This window comes from Triticum urartu, chromosome 4 (genome assembly GCF_003073215.2).
Source record: "Triticum urartu cultivar G1812 chromosome 4, Tu2.1, whole genome shotgun sequence".
Taxonomy (NCBI): Eukaryota; Viridiplantae; Streptophyta; class Magnoliopsida; order Poales; family Poaceae; genus Triticum; species Triticum urartu.
The window spans coordinates 37,501,219-37,526,331 of NC_053025.1; the positions used below are offsets into that span (position 1 = coordinate 37,501,219).

Below are 25,113 nucleotides of genomic sequence, written 5' to 3' on the forward strand. Positions count from 1 at the left end.
CTAATACATAACTGGACAACCTAGGCATCATAGAACACACGGGTCATTACACACATGTTATGCAATCTCTTTATACAATCCCAACAACATGGCATAGTATTGATCAAGCAAGAAGTTGCTCAATAAAAGAATGCACAAGATCAACAAACTACTCTAATGTAAATCAAGGCTAACCATATGCGTAGTCATACAATGCAAACTAGAAATGATATAGTACATGGTATGCATACAACCAAACATGCATTCTACTGTAAGCAATTGTTAACACGGCATGGTAATAAACTAATATAAATAAACACACATGATAATTATCAATATGCAATAAACTAGTTTTATTCCATTAGAATGATTCTATACAGCAATACAAATATGAATGACATAAAGCATCCAACCATGAAATCATGGATAACAAACATCTAGAAAGAAGAGGAACAACTTGGGAATTATATTCTACACAACAAACTATAATGCACTCATTTCCAAACAACAAGGCATTTTATTTGACATCTAGCATAAATAAAACTATGCAAAACACCTACAAATGATGCCTAATAACTATCAGAGGCATGCCATGCTTTCAAACCAATAAAACAAACATGTGACATGGACGGAAATGTAAATGTAAACCATATCTAAGATATCTTCATGCTAAACAATAAGAAAATAAGAAAACATGAAGTCTTTAATAATTAAAGAAATCAAACAAATCTTAGAATAACCTTACAAAGTCCTAAGCATGGAGACAATTCACCAAAAATCTGTACGCATTCTCAACATAGAACCATAAACAATACTAAGCATTATTTAAATGATAACAATACGATTACCTATCAATGCTCCAAATCTAATTAAAATAGTAACACCCGACAAGCATGTACGAACAATAATAATCCGATACACCAATCAACTCGTACACATGGTAAGAATTTGCAAAGACTTGTACAGAGACATATCATAGGACTACGCATGCACCAAAGAAAAATACCATCAAGATCATACTATATTTGACAATTTAAATAATCCTACAAATACGTCTAAGAAATCACATGACACTCTCTGTAAAATATATGAGATGATTAGCATGCGCTGCTAACATTATGAAATATTTAGGAGTAACTTCTAGACATGTCATGAACATGCAATAAAATAACATATTAACATAAAAGTTAACCGAACAAGAAACCCACTTGAATTTTACCCAAAACAACTATGATTAAAACCACCCCACAACACACCTATTACAACGATAATCTAAATATACTGCCGAGTTCCTATGACCAAAACTATCATTTCATATGTTGACCTCAAGACCATCTAACGAACAGAAAACAAAAAAAGATATGTCGTTGCCACCAATCGATCCAGGTTTCGGACACACGCGGCCAACGACAAAGATAGGTTGAATCATGATGTCTACGGAATACACTAGGTGATGACAAGCACGCGTGCAAAAGGAATTTGATAGAGGCTCACCGAGTTTGACGGAACGGTGCGACGAACTTGATGAACAGTGTCCGCGGACATGCAGAATTCTTCATGTGTGGTTGACGGATCGTGTTTCTTCTTCCCTGAATGGAATCATGGCGTGGAGGAGGAGTTTATGGCACAAGGATTCGGATAGAGATGGTCCGAGTCATCGGGATCGAGCATCGGTGTCCACGGAGCTTCAAAGTTCATGGAGTTGCCTTGGAGACAGGGGAAAGGAAGAGGGCAAGGGTTGCTACGGGAATGGAAGAGAAGGTGGAGGCGCTGAATATGATGGCTTCAGTTTTGGAAACCGATGGGAATTACTGAGGGTTGTTTCTCTTCAGTACGTGGCTGTTGACGTTTCCTCTTTCCCTGAGTTGTGAACGTACAGAGAAAGGAGAAGAGGGGTTCGTTAGGTTGGGAGTGATGGGCCAGATCGGGCCAGCCCATGAGGAAGGTAGAGGCCATGAAAAATAGTGGGGTTATTGGGCTGTTGTCCAAGGGAGATGGAGGAAGAAAATAAAAGAGATGGGTTGGGTCCATTCGGGTGACAGGAATAAGAAACAGTGAGAGAGAATAGAGAAGATAGATTAGCCATTGGATATTGCCAAGAGTTTGGGGAAAGAAATTAATTAGATTTTCCTAAAGGAAAATATATTAAAGGAACAGAAGCTCAAAACAAAATCGAAAGAAGTTCCAAAATGCATATGTGCATAAATTACTATGCCGAAGACGAGAGAATAAAACCCGACTAAAAGAAAAGAAGTAAACTCAAATCTTTAATATAGGTATGCATTAGTTCAAATTAAATCATCTAAATTATAAAAGTCCAATTAGCTTTGTTAACAAATAAAACAAACGAAATTTTCTCGCCCTGTTTTTTGGAAAACTTTTCTTAAACATTCCGAGAATCGGGATGTTACACAAACACACCGCAAAAAGTATTACATCGAATAGATCTCCAAGAACATCGAGGATAACTTTGTATTGAGAACCAAAGAGAGAGAAGAAGCCATCTAGCTAATAACTATGGACACGAAGGTCTATGGTAAACTACTCACACATCATCAAAGAGGCTATGATGTTGATGTAGAAGCCCTCCGTGATCGAATCCCCCTTTGGCAGATCACCGGAAAAGGCCCCATATGGGATCTCACGGGTATAGAAGGTTGCGGCGGTGGAGAAGTGGTTTTGTGGCTCCCCTGATGTTTTAGGGTATAAGAGTATATATACGTGAAAGAAGTATGTCGGTGGAGCTCCATGGGGCCCACGAGGATGGGGGCGCGCCCTCCTGCCTCGTGGAAGCTTCACAGAGTTCCAGACTTCTACTCCAAGTCTCCTAGTTAGCGTTTGTTCCAAGAAAGATCCTCGCGAATGTTTCGTTCCGTTTGATATTCCTTTTCTGCAAAACACTAAAATAGGCAAAAAAACAGAAACTGGCACCGGGCCTCCGGTTAATAGGTTAGTCCCAAAAATAATATAAAAGTGCATATTAAAGCCCATTAAACATCCAAAACAGATAATATAATAGCATGGAACAATAAAAAATTTATAGGTACGTTGGAGACGTATCAGTTAGTCCCAAAAAATGATATAAAGTTGCTATAAAATGATTGTAAAACATCCAAGAATGATAATATAACAGCATGAATACTTCATAAATTATAGATATGTTGGAGAGATATCAATATCCAATGTGCCTCCTTGTGGTAACTTGTACTTAAATTGTTTACATCGAAAGTTACTTGCCCCTTTGCATGTTTTGGTTTTGTTCCGTGCATGTGTTTGTATATGTTGTTCCACCAATTTGCTTATCTTGAGTAATCAAATATGTGTGTGTTGGTTTTCACATCATGTACGTGTGTGTCGTGCATTGAGACTTTGCACATCTTGTTTGTATCTTAGTTGGCTCTTGTGAGAGATTAATGGAAAATCCCATTTTCGGGAAGTGATGTGCTTGTGCACCTCACAATCCTATAAGTGCGTGTACATGAGGAATACCATCTAGTATTGATATTACAAGATCATCTAGTCGCTATGTGGTATGTCTTCTCATGAGAAATTAAAATTCTAAATAGTCCATTAATTATTTATTGTTGGATTCTTATTGTCGCTTGTGAAGTTTTCTTTGGTATCACATTATGGGGGAGTAATGTGCTATGTGCAAATTACAAGCCTAGAAAAGGTGTACATTTGAGATATTGTCACCTAGAATTTATATTGTAAATTATCTTGTTCCTAGGTTGCACTTTAGCTCTACAAGTTGCAATTTGCTTTTGTATTTGGTGTGAAGATGATGATGGATATCATTGAAATCTACCACCGGGAATCATTTACAAATACTTCTTGTCTCTTGACAATTGGTAATCATTTATGTGGTAGAAATTGTTGATCATCTTTACATTGGCCTTTGCTTTTATTTGCCTTATCTCTTGCCAAGGATTGTGTCAACTCCCATTGTCTTCCATACCACTTGTGGATCTTGTTAATTTCTTGATCTTGCCTAGTGTTTTCTAGATATAGTGAAAGTGGTGATCCCACCTTGTGCATTTTGTATTCAAATGCAAATTCTCTATAATGCACTACTCTTGGGGGAGCTATCCTATTTTCTATAAAACTCTCATCTTGTGATCCTTATCAAGTGTGTGTTGGTGAAAGGCAAGCCGTTCCTTTTTGGTACTTTGTGCCATCATGAAACTTAGTAGAGTGCTTCGTTTGTTTGGAACCACCCTCTCTTTTGGGAGTTCGATATCTTTTTTTTCATGTTTCAATGGATATCTCATTCCTTGATGAATCTTTCAAGTGATATATTCCAAGTGATGATTTATTCATCTGGTATCTTTTCTTCATGTGGTATTTCTTTGTCAATTGGTATCGATTCTTGAAAGTCTTGATCATGCATATTAACTTCATGTAGTTTCTTTGGCATGCTTTCTTTCTTTAACCCAATATTTAGGGGAAACTCCACCAAGTCTCAAATTGGATGAGATGTGCATGAAATTCATTTTCATATCTATATGCACATATTTATGTGGAGTTTTTCCTATGTATTATTGGTTCTCTAACTCCTTGGTCCCAATGAGCTTGGGTACCATTTTGTTTGTGGTGTTGTTATAGGAACAACTAGAGATGCATTGGATGCTCAGTTCATTCAAAAGGAAGGTGGTTTCACCATGTGCTTATTGGAGTCAAGCTAGGACGTTAAATGAAATACTATCGTTTACATTCAATTGGTATCTACTACATCCTTCCAATGTTATCTCGGTAACAAGTATCTACTCATGCATACATTTCTTACATACAACCTTGTGTAGGTTACATCATGGCATGAATTTTTCTTGATTAGTTCTTGTGATACTCATTTCCCTTCTCAAAGCATCTCAACAATGATCTCTTGTTGATAGTTGTGATGTCTTTGATGTTCATTTGGTTGAAGCTCATTTATATACTACTAGCCGAATGCCCGTACGTTGCCACGGGTCAAAAAACGCATTATGATCAAATAATTTTTCGAATTAAAAAATGCGTGTCGGATATGATAGGACTGGTTTCAATTCCTGGACAAATTGATTCTCTCCCTCTTATTTCTTCCTAGGCAATCGTCGTATGTCTTTAAAAACTCCCCCTTGCATCATTTTATTCTCCTCACCCTTCCTTTCCCTTCACCTTTTCCACAGTGCCGTGTGGGCAAGCCCTATTCAAAATCTTGTATTTTCATTTATTATGTCATCGATTCAAAATATTATTTGATCTCCTTTTTTAATGGAAACTTACGAAGTCCTCTCACAACTAACTGGAAAGAAACATGAACTTTGATAAGTATAGAAACAAAGACAAAAATCATATTTTCTAAAAAAATAGACCCTCTCAAACAACATATAATACTCCCAAACCCAAAGTTAAATAGAACTACAAGAGATGTAAGCTTAATGTAAAACATCTGACTTTTAGGTCACTCTCATAAAAGGTTATTCTACAACGATCAAATGACTGGGAGTAGCATCTTGAGTTCAAGCAGTTCTCTCTGAAGGCGTAGGTTGAGTTAAAGGCTGTCCTCTTTCTTCTCAAGAGGAACTCCTGACCTCCTTGAGAATATAAAGAAGCTTAACAAACCAAGCTCTATGTGCCCCCTATCTTGACCATGGACAAATACCAACTTTTGCAACAAAAAAATACAAACTGAAAATTCAAAGCCAGGATGTTAGCGATAGTTAGTTCAAACTCGTACAACCCCAAAAGCAATAGTTAGTTTAAACTCTTACAGCCCAAAAAGCATATGGTTTGATTGCCTCCAAGTTTCAACATTACCTTGAGCTTTAGACATGCTTTCTGATTTTTTAGAGTTAGAGATAAAAGCTCCAAGAATGATTGAAATTGAGAGTGATTTGATGAGTTAGGACTGACAGGAACATTCAGTAGGACAACCAACACAAAAACTACGACGACATACTACCATCACATGAAATATGTAAATGTGTGTGCATTATTTAGGTTCTCAACATATATCTCTCATGCTCTTCCGATTCACTTTTCTCCTATCCAAGCATCTCACTGCCAATCTATCAAAAAAATAGCAGCTTCCCACGTAGATGGGGCCTCGGTCAGCAACGCGGCGGGAGCAGAAATCAGCCTCCAGGAAGTACTCGGCAAGCTTGATATAGACCAATGACCACCTTGATTGATGACAGTAGTCCGTGAGAAGACGTCACACTCTGGCTCACCGCAGAAGTAATTCTGCACACATGAAGACTTAGAAAAAAAGAATGAATGTCTTAAAAAAATTAAAAGCTACACATATAAAAGTGTAAAAAGGCATAAGTGGGGAGAAAATTGTGGAATAGCTCTGATGATGCACATAAGACTATGCGGCGCTTTGATTATCAGAGAAGATTAAATGCTCGTAAATCGTAATGTACCCTTCATGACCATAATCAAATCCCGAGAAAGATAAAAATTGTTATCACCAGAAGCCACATACAAGATGTCTAGAAAGCAAATAGCAATTGTCATTTTGACAAGAATCAAAATATGAGACATTATTCAAAAAAAGAATTATAAGTTCAACGTGCAGGCAACATGATACTAATTTATACACACACAGTTGTCATGCGTACAGCAGGCGCCATTTGAAAAAAGAGTACTCCCCCAGTCCCAAAATAAGTATCTTTGATTTAGTACATGTAGTACAGTTTTATAGTATAAACTGTACTAAACAAAATAAACTTATTTTGGGATGGATGGAGTAATCATTATCGGTATACATAGACAGTTCTTGGACAAACTGAGAGCTACATGCAGCTGCAATCATGCATCAAAACTGCCAGTACAAAATACATCTTTTGAATGTTGAAATTTTACGGTTTGGTAGCCATCTGCAATCATGCATCCATTCTCAGAACCATATCATGATTGAAAATCTTCCAATTCGGTAGTATCCAGATTAATATAACAAGCAACAATTTGAGAGTTGGGAGACATTACTTATATCATGATTCACTTTTTACAGTGTAGTTTCACCATGATAAAAAATTCCCAATTTGGTAGTCTGCACATCAACATTACGAGCAACAATTTTCCACTTTTTACAAAGCAGTTCATGTAGAAGATGGCAGTGAGGATGTGGGTTTGACACTACTGATCATCAGCATATTTTGAATGATACCTTTTAGACCTTGTGATTAAAAAAGATGTTGAACTATTGGCAGAGATTCAAAATCAGTCAAGGATTAGTTGATTAGCACCGTGATTCTACAACAAAGTGATCAAATTTTGAGTACCTCCCAATAAGTGTTTGCTTCACCCTTGCTGTTGGAGACCCGGAGCAGGGGCAGGTTGGGGAGGCCATGGAGGAACGAGAGGAGGTAGGCAGGGCTGGGGTTCTCGAGGTGCGTGGGGCTCAGGAAGCTGGATGACACCGGGCTGGGGTGGTAGGAAGGCACCGGGCTCGGGAACACCGACGACGGCGCACTGAGCAGCTGCGAGGACAAGCAGGGGCTCATGCCCACCGACGAGACCCCACCGAACGGCCTGGATGACGGCGGCTTGTATCCCTGCCATGAATCGAACCAAATAATCAGATCTACACATCCAAGCAAGGCTGGCTAGATCCAGGAAATGGAAGGAGAGAAGAAACATGGGATGGGGGGCATCTCGATCCCGAGACCAAGAAGCGAGGCTTCACCTTGCGGTAGGTGGTGATGTCGTCCTCCACGACCCATTTGGCCTCGCGGCAGAGCTCCTTGAGCACCTCGTTGTTGTCGCAGTGCTTGGGGAGCTTGTAGCTGCCGAGCGCGCGGAGGCCGGTGAAGATCTTGGCGGCGATGGCCCGGCACCGGCGCTCGCGCCGCTTGTTGTTCTCCCGCTCCTTCCATGTGGGCGTCCGACCCAGCCCGGCGTCCGCCTCCGTCGCTGTCGGCGGGAGGAGGTCGGCGGCGGTGATTCCTCTCTGGAGAGAATAGGGAATCGAGAGCGAGGGATTTGGGGAAGGGAGTGGGAGGTGGGATACGAGGACGTGGGGACGTGCGTTGTTTTTCTTTTTTTTTCTTTTTTCTTTTTCTCGTGAGCGGAGGGGCGGGGAGGCAGTCCAATTTTTCAGGAATCGTAGGAGGGTGGAGTGGAGGGGAGCAAGGCGATCATGAAGGTCGAACCATCGTAGGAGGTCGAACCATCATGACGTTTGATTCTCCTTTAATAGTAGAGATAAGATAATATTAAGCCATGCGCTATGTGCATTTCAAGCAAAGATCTTATCAGCATATTTTATGACTTCCGTTTGGGTATCATATTCTTTCCTTGAGTAACCATTTCTTGTGTGCATCCTTCTTTGTGGATTGATATCATCATGATTTTCATCTACCTAGAGTCGTATACACCTGATAGAAGTTATATCTTTAGTGGATATCCTTATTATTTCACGTCCACCTTTCTTTCCTTTGTATTTCCTAGGTGGATCCATGAAAGGATTTGTCTTGAGTGCGGATCTTATATCTTTGCATCTTGTTGCACTCTTTTGTGGTGAAGATTGTTTTCCTCTTGCTTGTCATGATGAGGCTTTTGCCAATTCAATTGGTATCCCTCCTCTTAACGGAGCTTCCTTTTATATCTTCACCACAGGTTGTCACAAGCATAGGTGCTTTATAGGCCTTTAGTGAGCTTGTGAAACCATTTGCTAGTTGTGTGTGTGAATGACAGGCCTTGCACCATGTATCTCATCGAGTCAAGACTATATTGATGATTTATGCTCAACCGTACATTACTCTTCTCAAGTGCATTGCCTTGACTCACACACATCAGTTTTGGTTGAGCCTATTCCTAAGTTGCCTCTTTTACATGTTGCTCAACCGTGTGTTTGTTGCAAGTGCTAGGCTTAGTTTCCTATATGCTCACTTGCACTTGTTGTGTGTTTCTATTTATTTTGGGGGAGCGATGATCCTATTTTGTGCACTTTGTATCCAAATACAAAAATTCTTATTTGTGCACAAATCACAGGGAGCTTCTCTAGTTTCTTTAGACCACTCCTTTGCTCATATCATAATATCCTTTATTCATGTGGCTCATAGGATCTTTGGTCTAGTTGGTTCAATTGATATCCTTTGATTTCTTGCTCCAATTGGTATCTTTTGATTGCCGGATTGCTTGTGTCTCTCTTTGTTATTTCTTGGCATATCATTCTTAGCAATCTTTGTGCCTCAATATAGTTTGTCTTCCTCCAAGTACTTACCTTTGGATATGTGTATTGAATTCCACTCTCTTGTTGAGAAATACACAATTTATGGAGGACCACAATTTATATTTGCCTTCTAAGCTTTTCGCCCATTTTGGCAATCGATGTCAATGGGGGATAAGTTTCAGAGAGTATTGTGGAGAAGTTTAGAGAGTTATTTCTTCTTCTTCTTGCTTTGGTTTTGTTCCTAAGCATTTGCATCTCATACGCATGCATTATTGGTTGTTGCATTACAAGGTGATGCATAATTCCTTATATAAACTCTCTTCAAAGTGATTGTCATCAATTACCAAAATGGGGGAGATTGAAAGGACATGCGATGCCTATGAATTATTCACTTGTTATTGAACCATTTGATGTTTGGGGCTTTGACTATATGGGACCTTTTCCTTCCTCTAATGGTTATACACATATTTTAGTTGCTGTTGATTATGTTACTAAGTGGATAGAAGCTATTCCAACTAGTAGTGCTGATCATAACACTTCTACTAAAATGCTTAAAGAAGTTATTTTTCCAAGATTTGGAGTCCCTAGATATTTAATGACTGATGGTGGTTCACATTTTATTCATGGTGCTTTCCGTAAAATGCTTGCTAAATATGATGGTAATCATATAATTGCATCTCCTTATCACCCTCAGTCTAGTGGTCTAGTAGAATTGAGTAATAGAGAGCTCAAATTAATTTTGCAAAAGACTGTTAATAGGTCTAGAAAGAATTGGTCCAAGAAACTTGATGATGCATTATGGGCCTATAGAAGTGCATATAAAAATCCTATGGGTATGTCTCCGTATAAAATGGTCTATGGAAAAGCATGTCACTTACCTCTCGATCTAGAACACAAGGCTTATTGGGCTATTTTATAAAGAACTTAATTATGATTTTAAACTTGCCAATGAGAAGAGGTTATTTGATATTAGCTCACTTGACGAATGGAGAACCCAAGCCTACGAAAATGCCAAGTTGTTTAAAGAAAAAGTTAAAAGATGGCATGACAAAAAGATACAAAAGCGTGAGTTTAATGTAGGTGATTATGTATTGCTATACAACTCTCGTTTAAGATTTTTTGCAGGAAAAATTCTATCTAAATGGGAAGGACCTTACGTTATCGAGGAGGTCTACCGTTCAGGTCCCATAAAAATCAACAACTTTGAAGGCACCAATCCGAAGGTGGTGAATGGTCAAAGAATCAAACACTATATCTCAGGTAATCCCATAAATGTTGAAACCAATGTTATTGAAACCGTAACCCTGGAGGAATACATAAGGGACACTTTCCGGAATGTTTCAGACTCCAAAAAGGAATAGGTATGTGGTGCGGTAAGTAAACCGACTCCAAAACAGTTTTTAAGGCAATATTTCTCCGTTTTGGAATATTTAGAAAAATAGAAAAATAAGCAGCAGTCCGGGAAGGACACGAGGGCTCCACGAGGGTGGAGGGCGCGCCCCCCTACCTCGTGGGCACCTCGTGTGCTCTCCGGACTTTGTTTTCATACACGGCACGTATTTTGGTCAGTAAAAATTCATTATATAATCTCCCGGGGGTTTTGACTCCCGTATCACGCAAAAATCTCCTGTCTTTGTTTCGAGCTGTTTTTCTGACAGATCTAGGTTATCATGACGTCTCCAAGTGCCACCAAGGATAAGTTCTTCGATAAGGTCATCAACCCTTACCTCGTGGAGGTGCAGCGACACCCTCAAACCATTGAGATGCGTGATGGGTTGCTGCACATCCGTGATGCTGAGGGACCAAAGGGGACTGGAAGATTGGAGACAAGGCTTGAAGCAATGGAGCAACAAGTTTTCAAGTGTCAGGGGATGGTGGAGCGTGGACTCAACTCCAACTACGTGATGATCACAGAATTCACCAACAAACACAAGCTAGAAGCCGACAACATCGGGGAGACCATCTTCAAGCTTCATGAGAAAATCGAGCACCTTCAAGCTCAAATCTATGACCTGCAAAACCAAAACTGTGAGTATGAATATAGATTCAAAAGGATGAGTTTGGCTGCAGATTTGAGGATCCCGAAGACTCGGTCATCCTTCTATGATGGTGAGCCTATGCCTTGGAAGGAGGACGACAAGCCTACGCCATCAACAAAATCACCACCGTCTCCACCAACAAAGAAGAATTGAGTATCTGGTATGGGCACCCCACTTGGCAACTGCCAAGATTGGGGAAGTGCCCCGGTATCGTATCTTATCTTTACCGTTTTTCTTAGTTTGATCCTTTTGGTAATATCTTGATCTAATAGAATAAAAGTTCTTAGTATGATCTAGTTGTGAGTTTTGCTTTATTTTCCCTCTATGTAATCGAGTCCGTGAGCTATATAATAAAGATTAGTGTTGAGTCAAGGGCTTGATTATTTTTCCATGATCCTAAGGGAATAAAAGAAAAGGCAAAGAAATGAAAAGAAACAAAGAGATCATATGAGTCTTATGGAGAGTAATGAGCTCACATAGAAAGAGTATGATGAATAAAAATTGTTGAGGGTTGACAAACTCAGTTTTGGTCATCGTTGCAATTAATAGGAAGTAATAAAGAAAGAGAGGTCTTCACATATAAATATACTATCTTGGACATCTTTTATAATTGTGAGTACTCATTAAAATATGACATGCTAAAGAGTTGACATTGTACAAGGAAGACAACGTAATGGGTTATGTTTTCTTACATCTGAGATAAATTATATTGTCTTGAATCTTCCAACATGGTGAGCTTGCCTTTCCCCCTCATGCTAGCCAAATTCATTGCACCAAGTAGAGATACTAATTGTGCTTCCAAATACCCTTAAACCAGTCTTGCCATAAGAGTCCACCATATCTACCTATGGATTGAGCAAGATCCATCAAGTAAGTTGTCATCGGTGAAAGCAATAGAAATTGCTCTCTAAATATGTATGATTGATTGGTGTGGAGGAAATAAGCTTTATACGAGCGTGTGATATGGAAGTAATAAAAGCGACGGACTGCATAATAAGGGTCCATATCACAAGTGGCAATATAAAGTGATGTTCTTTCGCATTAAGATTTTGTGCATCCAACCATAAAAGCGCATGACAACCTCTGCTTCCCTTTGCGAAGGGCCTATCTTTTACTTTTATCTCCTACATTGCATAAGAGTCATGGTGATCTTCACCCTTCCTTTTTACATTTTATCCTTTGGCAAGGACAATATGTTGGAAAGATCCTGGTATATATGGCTAATTGGATGTGAGTTTTCATGAACTATTACTGTTGACATTATCCTTGAGGTAAAACGTTGGGAGGGAAAACTATAAGCCCCTATCTTTCTCTGTGTCTGATTAAAACTCCATACCCATAAGTGTTGCATGAGTGTCAGCAATTGTGAAAGATTATATGATAGTTGAGTATGTGGACTTGCTGAAAAGCTCTTATACATTGACTCTTTCCTATGTTATGATAAATTGCAATTGTTTCAATGACCGAGATTGTAGTTTGTTAGTTTTCAATGAAGTTTATGATTCATACATGATATTGTGATTGAATTATTACTCTAGCATCAGATATTATATGACAAAGAATTATGTAAGTTGCTGTTCTAAGAATGATCATGACACCCTCATGTCCGTATTTTATTTTTATCGACACCTCTATCTCTAAACATGTGGACATATTTTTCGATTTCGGCTTTTCGCTTGAGGACAAGCGAGGTCTAAGCTTGGGGGAGTTGATACGTCCATTTTGCATCATGCTTTTATATCAATATTTATTGCATTATGGGCTGTTATTACACATTATGTCACAATACTTATGCCTATTCTCTCTTATTTTACAAGGTTTACATAAAGGGGGAGAATGTCGGCAACTGGGATTCTGGGCTGGAAAAGGAGCAATATTAGAGACCTATTCTGCATAGCTCCAAAAGTCCTAAAACTTCACGGATGATGTTTTCCAAATATATAAAAAATACTGAGCGCAAGAACCTCACCAGGGGGGCCACACCCTTCCCATGAGGGTGGGGGGCGCGCCCTACCCCCCAGGGCGCGCCCCTACCTCGTGGGCCCCCTGGGGGCCCTCCGGTGGCCATCTTCTGCTATATGGAGTCTTTAGATGGGAAAAAATTAATAAGCCATCTTCTCGGATGAAACTCCGTCGCCACGAGGCGGAACCTTGGCAGAATCAATCTAGGGCTCTGGCGGAGCTGTTCTGCCGGTGAAACTTCCCTCCCGGAGGGGGAAATCATCGCCATCGTCATCACCAACGCTCCTCTCATCGGGAGAGGGCAATCTCCATCAACATCTTCATCAGCACCATCTCATCTCAAAACCCTAGTTCATCTCTTGTATCCAATTCTTGTCTCCAAGTCCGGGATTGGTGCTAGTAGGTTGCTAGTATTGTTAATTACTCCTTGTACTTGATGCTAGTTGGTTTAATTGGTGGAAGATCATATGTTTAGATCCTATATGCATATTAATACCCCTCTGATTATGAACATGTTTATGCTTTGTGAGTAGTTACTTTTGTTCCTGAGGACATGGGAGAAGTTTTGCTATTAGTAGTCATGTGAATTTGGTATTCGTTTGATATTTTGATGAGATGTATGTCGTCTCTCCTCTAGTGGTGTTATGAAACGTCAACTACATGACACTTCACCATTGTTTGGGCCTAGAGGAAGGCATTGGGAAGTAATAGGTAGATGATGGGTTGCTCGAGTGACAGAAGCTTAAACCCTAGTTTATGCGTTGCTTCGTAAGGGGCTGATTTGGATCCATATGTTTCATGCTATGGTTAGGTTTACCTTAATACTTTTGTTGTATTTGCGGATGCTTGCAATAGAGGTTAATCATAAGTGGGATGCTCATCCAAGTAAGGGCAGTACCCAAGCACTGGTACACCCACATACCAAATTATCAAAGTACCGAACGCGAATCATATGAACGTGATGAAAACTAGCTTGACGATATCCCCATGTGTCCTCGGGAGCGCTTTACTTCCTAAAAGAGTTTGTCCCGGCTTGTCCTTTGCTACAAAAGGATTGGGCCACCTTGCTGCACTTTATTTACTTTTGTTACTTGTTGCTCGTTACAGATTATCCTATCACAAAACTATCTGTTACCACTTATTTCAGTACTTGCAGAGAATACCTTGCTGGAAACCGCTTATCATTTCCTGTTGCTCCTTGTTGGGTTCGACACTCTTACTTATTGAAAGGACTACGATAGACCCCTATACTTGTGGGTCATCAAGACTCTTTTCTCTTCTTCGGGAGCATTGTGCCTCCACACCACTCCAAACGAAGATTAGCATCGGCACGGGTGTGAACTTCGGGATACATCATCGTCTCCTCGTGCCACGGTTATCTCTTACCCGAGCCCTTTACTTATGCACTTTACTTTGTGACAGCCATATTGTTTCTTGTCATATATCTTGTTATCACCTAGTAATTTATCTTGCTTATCATAAGTTGTTGGTGCACAGAGGTGAACCTAGTTGTTGTAGGTTTTGTGCTTGACAATTTAACCGCTAGGTTTATTCCGCTTTTGTTCAAGCCTAAACCATAATTATTTGAAAGTGCCTATTCACCCCCCCTCTAGGCGACATCCACGATCTCACAACATCCGAGCTAGGTCTATGCGTAGATGATATGCACGAGTAGAACACAAAGAGTTGTGGGCGATTATCTTCATACTGCTTACCACCAATGTCTTATTTTAATTCAGCGGTATTGTTGGATGAAGCGGCCCGGACCAACCTTACATGACCACGTTCATGAGACTGGTTCCACCGACAGACATGCAACTAGTTTTGCATGAAGGTGGCTGGCGGGTGTCTGTTTCTCCAACTTTAGTTGAATCGAATTTGACTGCGGCCGGTCCTTGTTGAAGGTTAAAACAAAAAACTTGAAAATCACCGTTGAGTTTTTGATGCCTAGGTAAGAACGATTCTTGCTAGAAGCCCGTAGCAGCCATGTAAAACTTGCAACAACAAAGTAGAGGACGTCTAACTTATTTTTGCAGGGCATGTTGTGATGTGATATGGTCAATACATGATGTGATATACGTTATTGTGTGAGATGATCATGTTTTGTAAAAGTCACTGGCAACCGGCAGCAACCTTATGGTTGTCTCTTTATTGTATGAAATGCAAACGCCATGTAATTGCTTTACTTTATCACTATGCGTTAACGATAGTTGTAGAAGAAATAGTTGGCGAGACGACAATGACGCTATGATGGAGATTAAGGTGTCAAGCCGGTGACGATGGAGATCATGACGGTGCTTTGGAGATGGAGATCAAAGGCACAAGATGATGATGGCCATATCATGTCACATATTTTGATTGCATATGATGTTTATCTTTTATGCATCTTATTTTGCTTAGTACGGCGGTAGCATTATAAGATGATCCCTCACTAAAATTTCAAGGTATAAGTGTTCTCCCTGAGTATGCACCGTCGTCTTACTGAGACACCACGTGATGATCGGGTGTGATAGGCTCTACGTTCACATACAACGGGTGCAAGACAGTTTTGCACATGCGGAATACTCGGGTTAAACTTGATGAGCCTGATGTCTACTACACAACCTTCTTCTTGTAGACGTTGTTGGGCCTCCAAGTGCAGAGGTTTGTAGGACAGTAGCAAAATTCCCTCAAGTGGATTACCTAAGGTTTATCAATCCGTAGGAGGCGTAGGATGAAGATGGTCTCTCTCAAGCAACCCTGCAACCAAATAACAAAGAGTCTCTTGTGTCCCCAACACACCCAATACAATGGTAAATTGTATAGGTGCACTAGTTCGGCGAAGAGATGGTGATACAAGTGGTATATGTATAGTAGATAAAGGTATTTGTAATCTGAAATTATAAAAACAGCAAGGTTACGAATGATAAAAGTGAGCGTAAACGGTAATGCAATGTGTGGAAATAAGGTCTAGGGTTCATAATTTCGCTAGTGTAAGTTCCCTCAACAATACTGTCATAATTGGATCACATAACTATCCCTCAACATGCAACAAAGAGTCACTCTCAAGTCACTAATAGCGGAGAACGAACGAAGAGATTATGGTAGGGTACGAAACCACCTCAAAGTTATTCTTTCCAATCAATCCGTCAGGCTATTCCTATAAGTGTCACAAACAACCCTAGAGTTCATACTAGAATAACACCTTAAGACACAAATCAACCAAAACCCTAATGTCACCTAGATACTCCAATGTCACCTCAAGTATCTGTGGGTATGATTATACGATATGCATCACACAATCTCATATTCATCTACTCAACCAACACAAAGGACCTCAAAGAGTGCCCCAAAGTTTCTACCGGAGAATCACGACGAAAACGTGTGCCAACCCCTATGCATAGGTTCATGGGCGGAACCCGCAAGTTGATCACCAAAACACACATCAAGTGAATCATGTGGTATCCCATTGTCACCACAGATACGCACGGCAAGACATACATCAAGTGTTCTCAAATCTTTAAAGACTCAATCCGATAAGATAACTTCAAAGGGGAAACTCAATCCATTACAAGAGAGTAGAGGGGGGAAGAAACATCATAGGATCCAAATATAATAGCAAAGCTCGCGATACATCAAGATCGTACCATCTCAAGAACACGAGAGAGAGAGATGAAACACATAGCTACTGGTACATACCCTCAGCCTCGAGGGAGAACTACTCCCTCCTCGTCATGGAGAGCACCGGGATTATGAAGATGGCCACCGGAGAAGGATGCCCCCTCCAGCAGGGTGCCAGAACGGGTCTAGATTGGTTTTCAGTGGCTATGGAGGCTTCTGGCGGCGGAACTCTCGATCTATTGTCTCTTCTGGAAGTTTTAGGGTATGTAGGTATATATGGGTGCAGGAAGTACATCGATGGAGCTTCGGGGGCCCCATGAGGCAGGGGGCGTGCCCTAGGGGGGGCGCCCCCACCCTCATGAGCACCTCCCTTGGCTCCTGACGTGGGGTCCAAGTCCATCCGGTAGCTTTCCTTCCAAAAATAACTTCTCCAGTTGATTTCGTTCCGTTTCGACTCCGTTTGATATTCCTTTTCTTCGAAACACTAAAATAGGCAAAAAACAGCAATTCTAGGCTGGGCCTCCGGTTAATAGGTTTGTCCCAAAAATAATATAAAAGTGGATAATAAATCCCAATATTGCCCAAAACAGTAGATAACATAGCATGGAGCAATCAAAAATTATAGACGTATCAGAGCCTAGCATGTACAGATATGGCCTCGGAACTGGAGACCGACATGTAGAACGTGAATCATACAGTAGATATGATCAACATAGAGATGTTCACCATTGATGACTACTCCATCTCATGTGATGATTGGACATGGTTTAGTTGATTTGGATCACGTATCGTTTAGATGACTTGAGGGATGTCTATCTAAGTGGGAATTCTTAAGTAATATGATTAATTGAACTTAATTTGTCATGAACTTAGTCTAGGTAGTTTTGCATATCTATGTTCTAGATCAATAGCTCGCGATATTGCTCCTGTATATTTTTTGATATGTTCCTAGAGAAAACTAAGTTGAAATATGATAGTAGCAATGATGCGGACTGGGTCCGTGATCTGAGGATTATCCTCATTGCTGCACAGAAGAATTATGTCCTTGATGCACCGCTAGGTGACACGCCTATTGCAGGAGCAGATGCAGACGTTATGGACGTTTGGCAAGCTCGATATGATGACTGCTTAATAGTTTAGTGCGCCATGCTTTACGGCTTAGAACTGGGACTTCAAAAGCGTTTTGAACACCATGGAGCATATGAGATGTTCCAGGAGATGAAATTGGTATTTCAGACTCATGCCCGTGTCGAGAGGTATGAGACCTCTGACAAGTACTTTGCCTACAAGATGGAGGAGAATAGCTCAACCAGTGAGCATGTGCTCAGAATGTCTGGGTACTACAATCGCTTGAATTAAGTGGGAGTTAGTCTTCCAGATAAGATAGTGATTGACAGAGTTCTGTAGTCACTATCACCAAGCTACTAGAACTTAGTGATGAACTATAATATGCAAGGGATGACGAAAATGATTCTCGAGCTCTTCGCGATGCTGAAATCGGCGAAGGTAGAAATCAAGAAAGAGCATCATGTGTTGAACAAGACCACTAGTTTCAATAAAAAGGTTGAGGGAAAGAAAGGGAACTTCAAAAAGAATGGCAAGAAAGTTGCCACTCCCATGGAGGAGCCCAAAGATAGACCCAAGCCTGAAATTGAGTGCTTCTACTACAAAGGAAATGGTCACTGGAAGTGGAACTACCCCAAATATTTGGCGGATAAGAAGGATGGCAAAGTGAACAAAGGTATATATGACATACATGTTATTGATGTATAATTTACTAGTGTTCATAGCAACCCCTGGGTATTTGATACCGGTTAGTTGCTAAGATCAGTAACTCCAAAAAAGAGTTGCAAAATGAACAAACACTAGTTAAGGGCGAGGTGACGATGTGTGTTGGAAGTGATTCCAAGGTTGATAAGATCACCATTGAACACTCCTTCTACCTTCGGGATTAGTGTTGGACCTAACTAAATGTTATTTGGCATTTGTGTTGAGCATGAATATGATTGGATCATGTTTATTGCGATACGGTTATTCATTTAAGTCAGAGAATAATTGTTGTTCTGTTTATATGAATAAAACCTTCCATGGTCATACACCCAATGTAAATGGTTTACTGAATCTCGATCGTAGTGATACACATATTCATAATATTGATGCCAAAAGATGCAAAGTTGATAATGATAGTGCAACATATTTATGGCACTGCCGTTTAAGTCATATTGGTTTAAAATGCGTGAAGAAACACCATGCTGATGGACTTTTGGAATCACTTGATTAGGAATCATTTGATACTTGAGAACCATGCCTCATGGGCAAGATGACTAAAACTCCTTTCTCCGGAACAATGGAGCAATCTAATTACTTATTGGAAATAATACATACCGATGTATGTGGTCCGATGAGTGTTGAGGCACACGGCAGGTATTGTTATTTTCCGACCTTCACAGATGATTTAAGTAGATATGGGTATATTTACTTAATGAAACACAAGTCTGAAACATTTGAAAAGTTCAAAGAATTTCAGAGTGAAGTATAGAATCATCATAACAAGAAAATAAAGTTTCTACAATCTGATCATGGAGGCAAATAATTGAGTTACGAGTTTGGCCTTCATTTAAAACAATTTGAAATAGTTTCACAATGACTCACGCCACCTAGAAGACCACAGCGTAATGGTGTGTCCAAACGTCTTAATCGTACTTTATTAGATATGGTGCGATCTATGATGTCTCTTACCGATTTACCACTATCATTTTGGGGTTATGCATTAGAGACAGCTGCATTCACGTTAAATAGGGCTCTGTCTAAATCCATTGAGATGACACCGTATGAACTTTCATTTGGCAAGAAACCTAAGCTATCGTTTCTTAAAGTTTGGGGTTGCAACACTTATGTCAAAAGGCTCTAGCCTGATAAGCTTGAATCTGAATCGGACAAGTGCATCTTCATAGGATACCCTGAGGAAACAATTGGGTACACCTACCACAGATCCGAAGGCAAGATCTTTGTTGCCAAGAATGGAAACTTTCTAGAGAAGGAGTTTCTCTTGAAAGAAGTGAGTGGGAGGAAAGTAGAACTTGACGAGGTAATTGTACCTTCTCTCAAATTGGAAAGTAGTGTTGGGGAACGTAGCATGCAATTTCAAAAAAAAATCCTATGCTCATGCAAGGTCTATCTAGGAGATGCATAGCAACGAAAGGGGGAGAGTGTGTCTACGTACCCTCATAGACCGAAAGCGGAAGCGTTTGACAACGCGGTTGATGTAGTCAAACTTCTTCTTATTCCGACCGATCAAGCACCGAACATGTGTCACCTCCGAGTTCTACACACGTTCCACTCGATGACGTCTGATAACCCACAAGTATAGGGTATCGCAACAGTTTATGAGGGTAGAGTATTCAACCCAAATTTATAGATTCGACACAAGGGGAGCCAAAGAATATTTGAAGGTATTAGCAGCTAAGTTGTCAATTCAACCACACCCGGAGATTAATTATCTGCAGCAACGTGATCAGTAGCAAAGTAATATGATAGTTTCGATAATAGTAGCAGTAGCAGTGGTAATGGTAACAGTGATAGCAATAGTCTTCTAACAAGTGCAACAATAACGATAGTAGTAGTAACTTAGCAAGATCAATATAAGACAAATTCGTAGGCATTGGATCGGTGTCTTGTTGGATGATATTCATCATGAGATAGTTATAACCTAGGGCGATACGGCAGTAGCTCCAGTTCATCAATATAATGTAGGCATGTATTCCGTAAATAGTCATACGTGCTTATGGAAAGAACTTGCATGACATCTTTTGTCCTACCCTCCCGTGGCAGCGACGTCCTATTGGAAACTAAGGGATATTAAGGCCTCCTTTTAATCGAGAACCGGAACAAAGCATTAGGACACGGTGAATACATGAACTCCTCAAACTGTGGTCATCACCAGGAGTGGTCCCGACTATTGTCACTCCGGGGTTGCCGGATCATAACACGTAGTAGGTGACTATAACTTGCAAGATCGGATCTAGAACATGGATATAATGGTGATAACATAAACAGTTCAGATCTGAAATCATGGAAAATATTAGATTCCAAATTCCAGTAAGGAAAGGCATGGAACACTTTCCTAGGAAGAAAATTAAATTGCCTTATGAATCTATTATGAGAGCCACTTATGGACTGCATACCAAAGATGACAATACCTAGATCTATTCTTGTTTTTATGCCAAGCTAGGGGCGTGAAACGATAGTGCTTGTTGGGAGGCAACCCAAATTTATTTTTGTTCTTTGCTTTTTGCTCCTGTTTAGTAATAAATAATTCATCTAGCCTCTGTTATGATTGTGTTTTTTATGTTTTAATTAGTGTTTGTGCCAAGTAAATCCTTTAGGATCTTCTTGGGTGATTGTTGTTTGATCTTGCTGATAAAAACAGAAAGTATGCGCTCACAAGAATAATTTTCATTTTTTACCAAAGAGCGATAAAATACCAATTCCAACTGTAGTAGATCAATATATTATTTAGGCCGTCCTAATTTTTCAGAATTTTTGGAGTTACAGAAGTATTCGAAACCTCCAGATTGCTACAGACTGTTCTGTTTTGACAGATTCTGTTTTTCGTGTGTTGTTTGCTTATTTTGATGAAACTATGGCTAGTATCGGGGGGTATGAACCATAGAGAAGTTGGAATAACACTAATATAAACAAAGAATGAGTTAATTACAATACATTAAAGTGGTGGTTTGTTTTCTTATACTAATGGAGCTCATGGGATTTTCTGCTGAGTTTTGTGTTGTGAAGTTTTCAAGTTTTTGGGTAAAGATTTGATGGATTTTGGAACAAGGAGTGGCAAGAGCCTAAGCTTGGGGATTCCCAAGGCACCCCAAGGTAAAATTCAAGGACAACCAAAAGCCTAAGCTTGGGGATGCCCCGAAAGGCATCCCCTCTTTCGTCTTCGTCTATCGGTAACTTTATTTGAGGCTATATTTTTATTCATCACATGATATGTTTTTTGCTTGGAGCGTTTTATATGATTTGAGTCTTTGCTGTTTAGTTTACCACAATCATCCTTGCCGTACACACCTTTTGAGAGAGAGACACATGAGTCGGAATTTATTAGAATACTCTGCGTGCTTCACTTATATCTTTTGAGCTAGATAATTTTGCTCTAGTGCTTGCTACCTCTGGAGCACTGTGTTGGATTTCCCCGAAGAGGAAAGGACGATGCAGCAAGGTAGCGTAAGTATTTCCCTCAGTTTTTGAGAACCAAGGTATCAATCCAGTAGAAGGTTGCGTGCGCGTCCCTAGTACCTGCACAAAACAAATATCTCCTCACAACCAACGCGATAAGGGGTTGTCAATCCCTTCACGGTCACTTACGAGAGTGAGATCTGATAGATATGATAAGATAATATTTTTGGTATTTTTGTGATAAAGATGCAAAGCAAAATAAAAGCAAAGTAAAAAGCAAAGGAAATAACTAAGTATTGGAAGATTAATATGATGAAGATAGACCCGGGGGCCATAGGTTTCACAAGTGGCTTCTCTCAAGAGCATAAGTATTTTACGTCGGGTGAACAAATTACTGTTGAGCAATTGGAAGAATTGAGCATAGTTATGAGAATATGTGGGTATGATCATGTATATAGGCATCACGTCCGAGACAAGTAGACCGACTCCTGCCTGCATCTACTACTATTACTCCACTCATCGACCGCTATCCAGCATGCATCTAGAGTATTAAGTTCATGAAAACAGAGTAACACCTTAATCAAGATGACATGATGTAGAGGGATAAATTCATGCAATATGATAAAAAAACATCTTGTTATCCTCGATGGCAACAATACAATACGTGCCTTGCTGCCCCTACTGTCACTGGGAAAGGACACCGCAAGATTGAACCCAAAGCTAAGCACTTCTCCCATTGCAAGAAAGATCAATCTAGCAGGCCAAACCAAACTGATAATTCGAAGAGACTTGCAAAGATAACCAATCACACATAAAAGAATTCAGAGAAGATTCAAATATTGTTCATAGATAATCTTGATCATAAACCACAATTCATCGGTCTCAACAAACACATCGCAAAAGAAGATTACATCGAATAGATCTCCACAAGAATCATGGAGAAATTTGTATTGAGATCCAAAGAGAGAGAACAAGCCATCTAGCTAATAACTATGGACCCGAAGGTCTGAGGTAAACTACTCACACTTCATCGGAGAGGCTATGGTGTTGATGTAGAAGCCCTCCGTGATGGATGCCCCCTCTAGCGGAGCTCCGGAACCGGCCCCAAGATGGGATCTCGTGGATACAGGAAGTTACGGCAGTGGAATTAGGGATTCGGCTCCGTATCTGATCGTTTGGCGGTACATAGGTATATATATAGGAGGAAGGAGTACATCGGTAGAGCAACAGGGGCCCCACGAGGGTGGAGGGCGCGCCTAGGGGGGGTAGGCGTGCCCCCTACCTCGTGGCCTCCTCCTTTATTTCTTGACGTAGGGTCCAAGTCTCCTGGATCATGTTCAGTGAGAAAATCACGTTCCCGAAGGTTTCATTCCGTTTAGACTCCATTTGATATTCCTTTTCTTCGAAACCCTAAAATAGGCAAAAAAAACAGCAATTCTGGGCTGGGCCTCCGGTTAATAGGTTAGTCCCCAAATAATATAAAAGTGGATAATAAAGCCCAATAATGTCAAAACAGTAGATAATCTAGCATGGAGCAATAAAATATTATAGATACGTTGGAGAAGTATCAAGCATCCCCAAGCTTAATTCCCGCTCGTCCTTGAGTAGGTAAATGATAAAAACAGAATTTTTGATGCGGAGTGCTACTTGGCATAATTTTAATGTAATTCTTCTTAATTGTGGCATGAATATTCAGATCCGAAAGATTCAAGATAAAAGTTCATATTGACATAAAAATAATAATACTTCAAGCATACTAACTAAGCAATTATGTCTTCTCAAAATAACATGGCCAAAGAAAGTTCATCCCTACAAAATCATATAGTTTAGTCATGCTCCATTTTCATCACACAAGAATGCTCTCATCATGCACAACCCCGATGACAAGCCAAGAAATTGTTTCATACTTTAGTAATCTTAAACCTATCAACCTTCACGCAATATATGAGCGTGAGCCATGGATATAGCACTATGGGTGGAATAGAATATGATGATGGGGGTTATGTGGAGAAGACAAAAAAGGAGAAAGTCTCACATCAACGAGGCTAATCAATGGGCTATGGAGATGCCCATCGATTGATGTTAATGCAAGGAGTAGGTATTGCCATGCAACGGATGCACTAGAGCTATAAATGTATGAAAGCTCAACAAAAGAAACTAAGTGGGTGTGCATCCAACTTGCTTGCTCACGAAGACCTAGGGCACTTGAGGAGGCCCATTGTTGGAATATACAAGCCAAGTTCTATAATGAAAATTCCCACTAGTATATGAAAGTGACAAAACAAAAGACTCTCTATCATGAAGATTATGGTGCTACTTTGAAGCACAAGTGTGGCAAAGGATAGTAGCATTGTCCCTTCTCTCTTTTTCTCGATTTTTTGGGCCTTCTTTTTTTTATATTCCTCACTTGGGACAATGCTCTAGAAAATGATGATCATCACACTTCTATTTATTTACAACTCAATGATTACATCTCCATACTAGAACAAAAGATGACTATATGAATGCCTCCGGCGGTGTACCAGGATATGCAATGAATCAAGAGTGACATGTATGAAAGAATTATGAGCGGTGGCTTTGCCACAAATACTATGTCAACTACATGATCATGGTAAGCAATATGGCAATGATGAATGTGTCATGATAAACGGAATGGTGGAGCGTAGCGCAGTTAATTCCTCGGTCGAGAGGGCTTCGGATAATGCCTTGAGGGCCAATGTGGCTGTTTTGTTTTCGGCACGGAGTGCTGTGTCCGGATCACTAGCGAGAGTGACTGTTGGGCCTGGGCATTTTGAGCTTCATGTACCCATAATGGGGTATGGCTTGGAAGATCGTGAACGCCTCCCGTCCTAAAAGGGCGTGGTATCCACTACTGAACAGGGCCACTTGGAATGTAATTTCTTCGGACCTATAGTTCTCCGGTGTGCCGAATACCGCATCTAGTGTGATTTTCCCAGCACAGCGTGCTTCCCGACTGGGGATGATTCCTCTGAAGGTTATGCTGCTTTGCTCAATGCGGTTCCAGTCTATTTCCATTTTCTGAAGAGTTTCCTGATAGATGTGGTTTAATCCACTGCCGCCATCCATGAGTACTTTGGTGAGTCGAAAGCCATCCACAATTGGACTGAGGACCAGTGCAGCTGGTGCTCGGGCAGTTCAGAATTTAGGTTCGTCACTGGCATTGAAGGTAAT

The 25,113-nt window shown here is 40.3% G+C and overlaps 1 protein-coding gene across 1 annotated transcript in view; it reads right to left on the reverse strand.

Moving 5' to 3' along the window:
* Positions 1-7,229: 7,229 nt before the first annotated feature.
* The window catches only part of LOC125554569 (protein BZR1 homolog 1-like), a 36,460-nt gene continuing 18,576 nt past the window's right edge, over positions 7,230-25,113 (reverse strand). The window contains exons 2-3 of the mRNA XM_048718089.1: positions 7,649-7,912; positions 7,230-7,517 (exon numbers count right to left, since the gene is read on the reverse strand). Of these exons, the coding sequence (XP_048574046.1) occupies positions 7,230-7,517; positions 7,649-7,912 (552 nt within the window). The remainder of the gene's footprint in view (positions 7,518-7,648; positions 7,913-25,113) is intronic.